At 38.6% G+C, this 13,660-nt stretch overlaps 1 protein-coding gene across 1 annotated transcript in view; it reads left to right on the forward strand.

Annotated features, from left to right (window-relative positions):
- Window positions 1-12,218, forward strand: part of FAM171A1 (family with sequence similarity 171 member A1) — an 87,356-nt gene extending 75,138 nt beyond the window's left edge. Inside the window, exons 6-8 of the mRNA XM_038130209.1 lie at window positions 4,730-4,846; window positions 7,379-7,493; window positions 8,124-12,218. Coding sequence (XP_037986137.1) covers window positions 4,730-4,846; window positions 7,379-7,493; window positions 8,124-9,828 — 1,937 coding nt within the window. The 3' untranslated portion in view covers window positions 9,829-12,218. The remainder of the gene's footprint in view (window positions 1-4,729; window positions 4,847-7,378; window positions 7,494-8,123) is intronic.
- The last annotated feature ends 1,442 nt before the right edge of the window (window positions 12,219-13,660 follow it).

Here is a 13,660-nt window from a genome sequence, read left to right on the forward strand (position 1 = left end):
GCTGCCTGAGATGAATGAGTATGTTAATCACAATCAAAGTTACTGCAAAGTATTAAGATGCTTCTCTCTAGCAGAATTTATCTCTCCTGCTCTGCTGAAATCTTTAACTTCTCTGATATTTTTGCAGTCAGACAGACATCAGCTTTCTTTATCTGATAATTTTTTTATTTGTGTATCTTTAAAGTACTCTGATCTTTATATTCTTTGCTGTGTTCTCTTACCTTGCTTTTGAGTTCCATATATGAAAGAGTGATGGGTAGATGCTTCTAAAGCTTTTTAAGAAAGAATGAAGAATAAATTTGTTAAATTACATCATTTATTCCAAAAAGTCAGTAACAGGCAGTATAATTTTGGTGAGAAAAGCATTAAGTGTCTAGGTTCTCCCCCTGCTGTTAGTTTGTGCCAGAAGACAGCTCCCCTGACTTGAATCTTGGATCAGCATGTTGGCTCCACTGAGCAGTAAGAGAGGAAAAAGAGGAAGAGAAATGTAAAAATGATCTATAAGCAAGAATGTATCTATATATAGAAGTTTTCCATGAAGCACCAGAAAGTCTTTAAGAATTAATGGTGAATTGGCCCAAATCATGCAGTGCTTACAAACTGTACAGAGCTTGCTGTTTCTGCTCCAAAGAGGCATGGACAAGTTTTCTTTGGAACGACATAGTCTTGAACAAAAGTGATCACTTCCATTACATCCAGCTTTTTTTACTGGTTTGGGGTTGTTTTTTTTAATAATCCTGTATTGCTTGTTAACCATTATTACAAATCAAGTATAAATATTAATAAGCAGTGAAGCTCATTGATTTTGCTGACTTGGGTGAGGGGAAGAAATAGATGTTACAGGATATTTGGAAAATAACAAAATAAATTATTAGAACACAGCATACAGGGAGGTAAGACCTCTCTTCCCTTCTAAATCCTCCTGCTAAGTTCTGCAGTTGTAATCCTGACAACACAGAAAGAATGAATGCTGCTTGCTCCTCTTCCACTCGCAGGCTACTGCTTAGGAACTGATAGAAAAATGGACAAAGATCTTCACCGATTGCCCCAGTCTCCTCCTTTGCTTACAGCAGCGAGTGTGTGAGGACATAGAGGGTAATTAACTTCATTTTTACAACAGGAAGGAGCAATCTGAGGGAGGATTGGGAATTCATTCTCAAGGCTGCACAGCAATGAACTCTTGGTCACGTAAGGCAGTGTGAAAGGGAGGGAGCACAGCCAGTCACGACCAGGCAGTTGGGTTTTGCTCAATAGAAGGTCCAACATCAGTCATTACAGCAAGGCATTGCATGTAAGGAGCTGCAAGAACACTGCTTGTTTGATGATACTTGTAAAGCAACCAGGAAATTAGAACCTATAAAGGATGAAATATGAGAGACCTGGAAATGCTGATGGATTTGCAGAATACTGGAGGTATGTCAGTTCCCTCCAGTAACACCAGGTTGGCTTTCAGCTATTTGATGACAAAAGAAACAATACAGGACTTTGTGTATTCAGCTGTTTCCACTCAAACCTGTTTTGTTGCTGCTATTGTAAAGGATGGAGTTCTTTGCTTTCTTCATCCCATGATGTGTGAGGATGCTTTGTTTTATTAGTGGCCTACTGGTAAGAGATGGTGAAACTTTACGAGGCAGATTTAGCACCGAAGAGTTGGACAATGAAAGTATTAAAAAAGGGCTCACAATGAGATTGTGTACTCATGGTTCACAGGAACCCACACTTTGTGTCGTCCTGATGAAGGAACTTGGGGCGGTGCCATTTAAAAGTTACTATTTTCTGTCATAATACACCAATTGGTAGGGTATGGTCAACAAAAGCTGCATGTCTTTTGTTTAAAGATGACCAATATTGGAAATATCTTTCATGCATTTAAAATATCTTAGCTATCCATCACAGAGAGATGGAATTACATTTTTCTCAATTTATGCAGACCAGCACATTGCCTGGAGTATGTCCAGTGGTTACCAAGAACAGGTGAACTAAGTGAGCAGCAGACAAGAGTGAAACCTGTCTGAGGCTCGTGCAGTAGACTCTGCTTCCATTGCAAATAAGGGATTCCTGTTGTTGCTAAAGTATGAGCAACCTGAGCTGCTGCTCCTTTGGCAGGACAGGAGAGCTCTGCTCATGGCAGTAACCTGCAGCCTCTCTGAGCTTCTTGATGGCTGCATTATGCAGAGTATTGCTGAGCAAAAGGTTTTTGGGGAGGCAGCGGGAGGACTGCGTTCCTTGGCCTGCCGCATCGTGTGGGTAAGGCGTGCTGGACACAAGTTCCCCCTAGTGAGGGGATCAGTAACAGCTTCTGCTCCAAGAGGCAGCTCTAGAAATAGACATGGGAGGTACTGAACTTGGCTGAATTACATACGTCTGCACTCAGCTTGTGTGTGAATTTAGAGGGCTTGGAGATGATAAGAAAAATATGGGAAACTTAATGTATTCATCACCCAGGTCCTTCCTTTTAGTTTTAATCGGCACTTTATATCTCTGTTGAAGTTTTATTTCATATTGTTGTGTATTTCAATAGTTGGTGCATATTCTCATCATCCAGATCTTGCAGAAAAAGAAAAATTACAAGGTTCAAGGTTACAGGTTTTGGTTTTTGTTTTTTTTTTTTAAACCAAATGGCATTTTAGAGACAAGATAAAAGCAATTTGTGACCTTCAGGGCTATTTTTCACCTTCAGGGCTATTAGTATGATGTCTTCCCTGAAAGTGCATGGATAGAGAATCTGAAGGGTTAGTGGCCATGTTAGTGGAGAAAAATAAATCTACTTTTCCTAGATTTTCCTGAAACTCCACAGAACTGCGGACAATTTCATTCTGTTTTTCCCTGAAAATGTTTCCCTAAGAGGGGTAAATGAGTGACTACGTGAAGATGCTCTGTTACAGCAGTTATAAATGCCACATACACAAATCTATGTACACAGATTTTGGTCCTTTTAGTACTGTAAATCAAAGTTACTTGTCTTGTGTGACTTTCTTTATGAAATAACAGATTATTGCTACCCTCTACAGACTGGAAATTATACTTGGAAAACTAATGATAATTACATCAGTAATTCCTTTACCCTGAACAAATTCAGTTTGGTTGCAAATACAGTTGGCATCTAGCAGTAGTGGTCATCTAGATCTAGAAATCCTCTCAATCATGTATTCTTCTAAACCGTTCACTGCATTCAGGTGGATTTATTATTAGCCTAAGACAGTGGTCTTACATAGGAAAAATCAGTAGTAGGGAGGAAATAAATACTCAAAAAAGCCATTCTTATGAGTAGAGGGTTTGCAGAGGTGGATAATCTAAGGAACACAGACGAAATCATCAGGATCTTTAATGTATTATAAAAACAACAAACCCAGCCACGGCACCTCTTCTGTGTGTTTTGTACTCACAGCTGAGTGTTCAGATGACTGTCATCCAAAATGCTGTTGCTTAATCCTAAGTGACATTTAAAAGTGACATGAAAAGCACAATTTTGGGAATTACAAGCAGGAGGGGAAGGGGAATCACAAGTACATGATGCTGTTTTCCTTTCAAGTGAGCATTTGAAGCTGGGTAAGGGAAATACAGCATTCTTCCCCCTTCAGCACAGAAACAGAGAACTGCACTACAGAAATGCAGAAGGGTTTATTCCTTCTCTGTACACAGATCAGCATCCTGGTAGTGGCCATCAAAATATGTGAGGCCTTAAGGAGGCCAAGCCCTCGATTATGGCACCCACTGGAGGTGCCAAGCCAGGACTGCAGGTTTGGGAAACTGCCTGGCACCAGGGGTGGCCTCTCAGTGATTGCTCTTCATGTCAAGGCCAGCAGTTTCCTTCAAAGAGGATGAATACAGGAGCAGTCTAAAAGCCATTCTGGGTATTTATTACATCAGAAACTAAGGTGACAGCCCCAGAATCAGGGATCTCGATGAACGACAAAAAAGCATTCAGCTGGTTCAGTTGTAAAGGTCTTCATAACACAACTCTTGGAATAAAAGTAATCTTCATGAAGTAGGTAAACTCTCAACTAGTGCAGATTGTCAATCTGGACTACTCACGAGTTATGTGAACTTAAATACATTGCTTTAAAATTGTTAGTCTTAGTTATTTTGGAATTATCATTTCATAATTCTAGAAAAAAAAGTATTTTGTTTCCTTTGAGAAACATGTTTTAAAAAACTCATTATCTGTTACCAAACCATACAGATACTGAGTGATTAACAGAGTTAATCACAGTGATGGTGCAATGTAATTCTGGTCATTGGTAGTAACTAAGCTTGTTTTCTTTAAAGGAAAGCCATTTTGAGGAAACAATTTCCTCTGTCTTCTAGAATTTGACAGCCAGGGCTGGTAGAAGGGTGGTGTGTAGAACTCAAGTGTGGTCAGAGAGATGTGATGTCTCTTGAACTACACTTTTTAAGTGGGCTGTCTGCATATAATCAGCTTCAGGAATATCCATCTTCAAAACAGAGGAACCCAGTATGACAATAAATGTTTTCTTTTAACAGGTTTTGAAGATTTACTAGTTTTATTAAATCTTAAAGTTTTTGGGTTTAGGTTGCTTTTTTGCTTCTGAGAAAGCCATGGGTCCTCTGGAATGCCAGTGACCAGAAGGCACAACTTCCTACTTCACAGCAACACGCACAGTCCCGAGTGCACATGGATAGGTTTCATTACTGCTTGATTTTCCTCTTGCTTGCAGAGGAATGTGTGAATATTTGTAACATCTTCCAACAACTTCTACATTTACAGGGACATGGCTGAAGAGTAGTTTGGGCATTGTACAACAAGAAGGAAGTCAGTTGACTTGGACTTACATTGCCCCTCAGCTGGGTTACTGGGTTGCAGCTATGTCACCTGCTATCCCAGGTAAGATGGAATTGGATTTTACTGATATTTGCAGCGCTGGGTAATTATTTATCTACATATAATGTTTATATTTTTCAGAATGACCTCATCTGAGATGCCACAGCTTGATCAATAATGGATTATTAGAAAACAGAAATCTGAAAGTAAAGGGTTAAATCTTTCCAGGATTGTGTGGGGCAAACCTGGTGCTCAAAATATCTGTGTCATTTCAATGGGGAGCATTTCAAAGTGTTCCTGCTTTGATGCATTTGTGTCACCCCTGCCTGGTAGAGCCATTGCTAGAAAACGAGTCATAGCATCATTGTGTTGGTGTTCCAGCAAGTAGAAGAACAGAGGAAGTTTCTGTACAGAAACTCACAGAGATACATATTCCCCTAAAACCAGCATTATTCTGGGTTAGACACTTACAAATGGATGGATGGATGGATGGATGGATGGATGGATGGATGGATGGATGGATGGATGGATTTGACACTTTTTTCCATTTGCACTAAAGATGCGCATTTTGCCCTGAGTTATGCTTTGCATCATCTTGGTGACTGATTAATTTACACTGTGAATAACTTAGCTTAGAAGTTTTAGGAGGTATTTTAGAGTAGCACTAGTACAGAGCTGATTGGTTGCCGTCTGCAAACCTCTTGGCATAACTGTAAAAAATGACTTTGAACTAGGCATCAGTTATATGTACTTTGGAGATTATTAATGCTGCAACTTATGGTTCTTTTTTTTCTGTCTGTAGCTGCCTCAAATTTCTTGGTAGTAGCTCTTCAGTCACCAATAATCTGAGATATCTCTGTGTAAAAAAGAGTCAATCAGTCAAAAAAAAATCAATCAATAATAATAATAAAAAAAAACACCCTGAAAAAACCCAACCCAGAACTCCTTACAGATTTTATTAGGTTTTCCAGATAAAAACCCAATCCAGTAGAAATGACAACATGCTTGCCTTAGCTGTGCAAACTCAATAAACTAAATATAACCAACAAAACCAAACTCTTACATGAGGACAGGTTTTAAAGTCTACTCATACATATCATTAAGTTGCTTCATAATATGTGAGCTTTTTATTTGAGGTTCTATTAAATGATAGATATTAAATGCTGGGATATTCAGCTGATTCATTGCTGAACAGAATTTGGAGGCAGGTGCAGATCTGAATAGGCTATCATATTAAATTTAATGGAATTTTACAAAATAATTATTCTTGAAGAAAAAGCAACTGCTCTGAGCCAAACATTTCCCAGTACAACTCTGTCCCAGACTGCAAGGAAGTTACACTAGTCATGGAATTGTGCTTGAAACTCTGAGGTTACAAGGCCTGTAACTCTTAACAAGAGAAGGCTTATTTGTCCCTATGATTTACCTTGTATGGCAGAGTTGCTACTTGTATTTTACTTTTCCTTCCTTCTAGGACTGGATCTGAGTTCCTAAAACTCTGTTGCAATGGGAACAACATTTTCATGAAAAATTCAAGTGATTTATCTTGTCTTCTTTTTGCTTAATGTCCTAAAGCAACAGTAAAATCAATTATGGAATGGTAGTGGTGGGACAGAATGTATAAATATTTTGATTTCCCAAATGTAATATAATTTATGTTTCTTTTAATGAGTTAATGTATTCTTGCATATTTTATCTCCTAATTTAATCTATTTGATTTCTTATCTCAAAAATGGACAAAAATGGTCTTTGTTTTCCTAGCAGTGGCTCTACAGACCACTCAAGATCCACACATGAGGTTTTGCAAACTTTATGACCTAGACCCTCTAAGTTGGCCGAGTTTGCTGTGCTTCACAGTACGTGCATGTTAGTCTGCCAGCTGGTGCTGTACCTCCTTGCCCGCAGATGAAAATTTCGGTCTTTATTTCAAAATCATCGTAAGGATTTTACAAACCACCTGGCTTACACATGCATAATTGTAAACAGATGTTGTCCACATGGGTGCATTCCTTTGTGTGTTAGAACATTTACTAAGAGTTATTTAAACCTGGAGTTACAACACTGTTTCACTAGTGGCCTGTTAATTAAAGCTACTGAAGATCTGCTTGGCTTGGCTTGATCTAGACTTCAGAGCACCAACATATCTTCCAGCAGCTCCTGTAGTGCACTGTCTGTACTGTTTGGTGTGAAGAGCCACAGATGTTAAAGAGCAGTTGTTGCCCACAGCCTTGCTTTGTGCATTACAGTGCTGGGAGATGCTGAGATGGATTTTCTCCAGTGGTGAGAGCTTTTTGGCACACGGTGTCAGCATTAGGACCTGGAGAGCAGCATTCTCTGATGCATGCTCCCACTGAAACTAATTGCTTTTCCACGGAATGAGCTAGTTGGACTTGCAGTCATGAAAACCAGCACACGCTTTCTCCACAACTTGCTCCCTTCTCCAGAGATGGTCTGCTCAGTAGGCACCAGGGCTATGAGCAGCACTTGCTTAGCACCCTCGTAATAAGGGAAGGTGTCTCTCTCCTTGTTTGACTGTTGCTCCTCTTCCTATTTGCAAGTTATTACAGGTCTAAATTCTCTTTTCTGGCCTTCCAGGTCCCGTTGTAACACACGACATTACCAGCTATCACACAATGTTTCTTTTGGCAATTTTAGGAGGGATGGCTCTCATACTTCTAGTCTTGCTGTGTCTGCTTTTGTATTATTGCAGGTAAGATTCACCATCCTGGTTACTTAGTTCATGTTGAAAATACAAGTTTTTGTGCTTATTAAATTAAAAACTTTTGTATCAAAACATTTTTCCTTTGGGGAAAAAAGGCAAGCAAACGCTTGAAAAAGAAAGAAACAGTGAGACCAAATTTCTTGTGTTCCTGGATACATGCAGCATATAAATCCTTGCCTTTGTGAGGATGGTAGTTGAGTGAATCACACACATCTCTACCTGTGTTCTCCATGTAATTTCCTATCAAACATGGACATAGGTTCAAAATCTCTCTACCTGTTACGCATTTGAAAATGATCTTTCTGTTGGTGTTGTATTAAAATGAATGTTAAATTATGAGCAAATGCCTACTAATGAGAGGTTTTATATTTGCCTTCTCTAGACATTTACTCCAGTTTGTAATTGGTACTTGAGATATTTCCCAAATGACATTAGTTATTCTTTAATTCTATCTTTGCTGCTGGGATAAGCTTTTAATTTTTAGGTTATGTAATAAAAGTTCAATTCCCCTAATACTAATCACTGCTCTAAAATCTTCTGTTAAGACACACTTGCTTCTCTTGTTTCTGTGTACAACATTCATAAATGTATAACTTCTTTTGTTACTGGCTTTTATAGAAGAAAATGTCTAAGACCACGTCAACATCATAAGAAACTGCAACTTTCGACAGCACTGGACACTTCTAAGAAGGATCAAGCAACCTCAATGTCCCATATAAATTTAATATTTTCACGTCGTGAGTCAGAATTTCCAGGTGGATTGTCCGTTGCTAGCAATGGACACGCTGAAAACTCAGGGGCAAAGGAATTAATCAGTGCTGTCCACATGGAGATGGTATCACCTACTGGAGAAGCAGATATGCATACACCTATGCTCAAACACTCCTTCAGTACTTCCCAGGAGTTTAGCTCCCGAGAGGAACTGCTCTCTGACAAGGAGAAAGACAAGAGCAGAATTTCCTTGGATGACCTGACTCCCAGTGGGTCTCTAAGAAAAGACTACCACAAGTCAGCAGATAGTTTTCCTCTAAAGACAAGAAAATCTACAGAAACAGCTGAAGGCTATGAGTCCCCTATCAAAGATGAGTATAGGAGAAGTTACAATGCTATGCTGTCTCAGCCTTTATTTGAAAAGCAAGAGAGAGAAATTCAAGTATCTATGAACCATATTGCTACAGGAAGTAAATACAATATTCAGGAACAAATCTACCCCACACCTTCAGCCCCTGAAAAAGAGCTGCTGGACTGCAGACCTACTGATTGTATGATGTCTCGTTCAGTTGACCACCTTGAAAGACCTACGTCTTTCCCTCGACCAGGTCAGTTAATCTGCTGCAATTCTGTTGACCAAGTCAATGACAGTGTTTACAGAAAGGTTTTGCCTGCGCTGGTCATCCCAGGTCATTACATGAAGCTGCCCGGAGAGCACCCTTTTGTTAGCCAGCCCCTGGTTGTCCCAGCTGACCAGCAGATTGATATAGAAAGACTTCAGGCTGAACTTCCTAACCCTCACGCACGGCTTTTCCCACACCCTGCCCAGCAGCTGCAGCCCCAGCAGTTGGCATCCCAAGCAATATCTCAGCAACATTTGCAAGATGCAGGTGCAGCTGAGTGGAGTCAGCAAAATGCTTCCATGTCTGAATCCATTTCCATCCCTGCCTCTCTTAACGATGCATCCCTGGCTCAGATGAATAGCGAAGTGCAGCTTCTTACAGAAAAGGCTTTGATGGAATTAGGAGGTGGAAAGCCATTGCCTCATCCTCGAGCATGGTTTGTTTCTCTAGATGGGCGTTCAAATGCTCACGTTAGACATTCATACATTGATCTCCAAAGAGCTGGTAGGAACGGGAGTAACGATGCCAGTTTGGACTCTGGTGTTGACATGAACGAACCGAAATCTGCCCGAAAGGGAAGAGGAGATCATCTGTCTGCAGCACAGAGTCACCCCCCAGTGCAGGAGCACCAGCAGAGAGAGCGGAAGGTTTCAGACAGCACAGCTTACACACAGCTTGTGTACTTGGATGATATGGACCAAAGTGGCAGCGAGTGTGGAACAGCAGTTTGTAGCCCTGAGGACAATGCTCTCCGATGCCTCCTAGAAGGCACCAGTAAGAGGAGTGGTGTGCAGCTGCCCAGCCTGCAGGAGGAAACCAGAACTGTGGATACCAAACCAGAGCCATTAACTAGTCCTGAACATGGAACATCCATTCAAGATGATGATGATGAAGATGAGGAGGATGAGGAAGATGACCAAGGTGAAGATAAGAAGAGTCCTTGGCAGAAACGAGAGGAAAGACCACTAATGACTTTCAATCTAAAATGAGCTATTGTGAAAATCCACCCTTCAGTGGAGTATAAAATTGCCAAATATCCTTTCTGTGGAAGTGCTTGATATTTTTTTCTTTTTTTTCTTCTTTTTTTTTTATATTGTGGAGAGAAAAGAGAAAAACAAACTGTGGTGAGCAACATTTGAAAGAACTTAAATGCATTACTGTGTAAATGTTAGAAAAGAATTAAAATCATTCCTCTGATTTAACAGCTGCCTCCAGTGAGATAGCTGAACAAAGAGTGTGATTGTTATTCCATATACTTGATATTGGTCATCCAGGATGTTGAAAATACTGACAAATTGTTTTGGTTGGTTTATGACCTCAATCTCCTTATGAATGGGAGCTGGTAAAGCTTTTGTTTTGTAGGCCAATTGTATGTTGATAATGCTACTGAAAGTATCTTAAAAACAGGAGTTTGACACATGGTGTCCAAAATTGTGCATTATCTCAATGAAAGGCTATGCATTGCTGCTTTTAGTAATATTTTGCTTATACTATGCTTTTCTTAATTTTACAAGTTGGTTGTAAACGTATTATGTCCTTTATTATAAACTACTCAGCAATTTATTTTAATGTGCAACTGCAGGAAACTTGAGTAGCATCCCTTAGCATTGAAGCCTTTTTATGAAACCAAACTGAACTTTGTGTCAACTAAGATTCCTCCAATTCTGGTACCATTTTCTCAAAGTGCCTTTTTTACAGTAACAATGAACAGTCCCTTCTTTTGCTAAGTCCTTTTAATTGACCCCATTTGAGATTTTATAAACTTCTGAACTTCTACCTTTTATTTTAAGCTGCATGCCAAGAGTCCCATTTTGTGCTGAGCATTTCTCATTTCAATACAGTGTATTCTGTAGCTATCATGTATATTGTGGATTCTGTTTAGCCAGGATAGACTTAGAAGACATTTTAAAGGGCCCAGAGTAGCCAAGAAGATCGTTTCAGTGACTGTATATATTGTTAGTTTCCTCTGGAATCCCATGAGCTAATCATGCTCATATAAAATGGACTATCGACCGAGCAAGTGGACTGAATGTGTCTAGAAAAATTTGGGGAGAAAACAAATGTACTATCCAAAAGTGCCAGAATTACTCTTCTGTGCTTTTTCCATACAGAGCTGCTTGGTTATCCAAAAATTATAATTGAAAATAAACTGCAAAAAGTATCTTTGTGGATTTTTTTCCTCTGTTAGTGGTTATCACATTATTTTATGGTATTTAAAAAGAAAAATACTTTGGTTTCATTTTTCCTGTGCATATGCTCATGTGACTTACTTTCTTTTGCAGTTCTCATGAGCTTAAGTCAATACTGAAATTTAGACCCCTGTTCAGAAAAGCATCCTCTGTATCTTGATAAGTACATAATGATTTGCTTAAGTATCACTGAAGACATTGGAAATGAAATCCTGGTATCACCAAAATTTCCTGTGGAGTCACACTTCCCGTGGGCCAGTTTTCTTTCTGACATTTCTGTGCGTGCTCACACTTACTGCACTCTTCTCACTTTTTCATGAATTGGGTTCAAAAAAGAGGAAGTATGTGACTTCCACCTTTGTGGAATCCTTCGTATACATTCAGTTTATCATGTTTTGTTCAGTTATTTTTATGCAGATTAGCAGCAGTCATGCTTACTAAAGTTAATACATAATCTCCAAAGTGATTTAAGTGCTATATAGTTCCTATTTAATTTGTAATAATAAGCCCCAACTCACATTCATTGCTTTATTTTCAGTAAATGTCAAGATTTTCATAGAAAGTGAGACTTGTAATTTCTATATTACTGTATGTCTTACCTGGGAACTTGATAGGAGCCAGGAGCTGAATCCTGATTTTTCTAGTTCCCAGGTCAATGCTCCTTTCCATCCACAAAGCCAGATCACCTTTTGCTTTGGTTCATGTTTGAAAGTGGTATATGTTGTAAAAGGAATCTAAAATATTGTGGAGTGCATTGAATATTGAAATTACCATATTAGCACTAAATTACATTTTACTCATTGTGTATGTGGCAGGTCCTTTCCTGTTCTGTTTAGGAATTTTGTATTGACCACCTCTGAACTGGTTTTGGGCTCTGGGTTACTTATTGTCAGTTTGTGCAAGGTCACTGAACAGAAAAATACTACTTTAAGGGCATAGTATTTATCAGATGTCAGTAAGTGCTGGTAATACAGTGTCACTTATTAATCAGAATGCTGCATAAGTAAACATTCTGAATAAAATTTCTGCATACTAGAATCATTGTGCTGTTTAATTTCCAGTTTTCTGTTGTCCTAAATCTGTCATTTTTAATTACATTCTTTTTTTCACATTCCTTTGCAAAGTTTCCATCATTGCTATCTTGTAAAGTGAGATTGTTGCTATTAAATTGCAGTGGTTTGTTTCTTTAATTGTGTTGGTTTTATGTTCATTTGATGATTTGTGGTTCTAATACAGCAAATATACTTGAACAAACACCATGTGGGAATGTTTCAAATCTTCTTTAAAATAGCATTTTTTTATTGGTGTGATAGTTTAATTTTGCAAAATACATAGTTTATGAAATGTATTTCTCTATATCCGCACCTGGGCCATATGCTAAATGAAGCTGGAACAGAGTTAATGCAGTTCAGGTAACAGGTTAAGATTTAAGATTAAGATTAGAGTATTAAGTCATGCCTAATCTAAAAGTCCAGCGATAAGTTCCATGTTTTATTTTTCAAAAACTTACTGACGTAGATACATCAGTAAAATACAAAGAAATTTTCTTGCTTGTATATTGCACTTGCACAGTGAAGCAAGTTCTAATAAAGCTTATAAAACACAAAGAACAAAGTATAACTTGAATTGGTCTTGGCATCAGCAGCTCCAAGTCCATGTAGAAGATAATCTAGAAAAGCAATTGTTTTCTTATTTTATGATGGCAGATATTAGTAGGGAAAAAATGCAAGTTTGTAATGACAAAGCTCACAAAAATAATGAAAATATGTTTGTCTTAAAAAAAATACTAGAAACAAATCTTCAGAGTTCAGGTTCATTTATATCACAGACTTTCTGAAATGTTAGCACTGTTGGGAGTTAATACACTCATTAAGAGTGCATTCGCTTCATGGTTGTCTCTCAGCTCCCACTTACTTCCTGCTCAAATACTTGCTTCTCAAAGCTTATTAAACTGTCTGTAAAGCACCCTGACTTACTGTGATAATGACCTATTACTACTTGATTAAGTGCTTTGTCCGGGTTCCAGCAGGCTAAACCCTCTGCAAATACAGGGACAAAAACTGGTTACTGCCTCGGAGCATTTGCCATCTGACATATTAGACAAATCATACAAACTTGTGGTTCTGATCTGAGATGAACAGATTACAAAGGAAGGCCCAGCATTTGGAAATGGCTCATAATGCATTTCTTTGTTACAGGGAGGACTGAGTAGCTTTAGTAAAGTGAATTAAGCACTCTTGAAATACCTTGGCAATATTTTCATTTTTTGCCCTTCATTCTATTAATGAATGCTCTCAGGGACCAATTTTATCTCAGTATTCTGAACCAATATGTTTGAAATTGGTGAGGAACCAAATGTCCTATGTAGGCTTGAGCCTACAGAAGAGTACAGGTATAAATGAGCAAGTGTTGGATGAGATATTTACTCTTACTCTAGGAAGGTCTGTAGTGAACCAAAAAGGCTTTTTTTTTTCTTAACAAGAATTCATCTGGGAATTAAAATTTATTAAACACAGTAATCAACTATCAGTAGTTTGTAACTTGGAGCATGGTAAGGTCCATGCAGTACATCCTTGGACTTGGTCAAAGAAGAAGAGCGTCTGTTTACTTTTCTAAAATACATGTGCAACAG

This window comes from Motacilla alba, chromosome 2 (assembly GCF_015832195.1).
Source record: "Motacilla alba alba isolate MOTALB_02 chromosome 2, Motacilla_alba_V1.0_pri, whole genome shotgun sequence".
In the NCBI taxonomy this organism is placed as follows: Eukaryota; Metazoa; Chordata; class Aves; order Passeriformes; family Motacillidae; genus Motacilla; species Motacilla alba.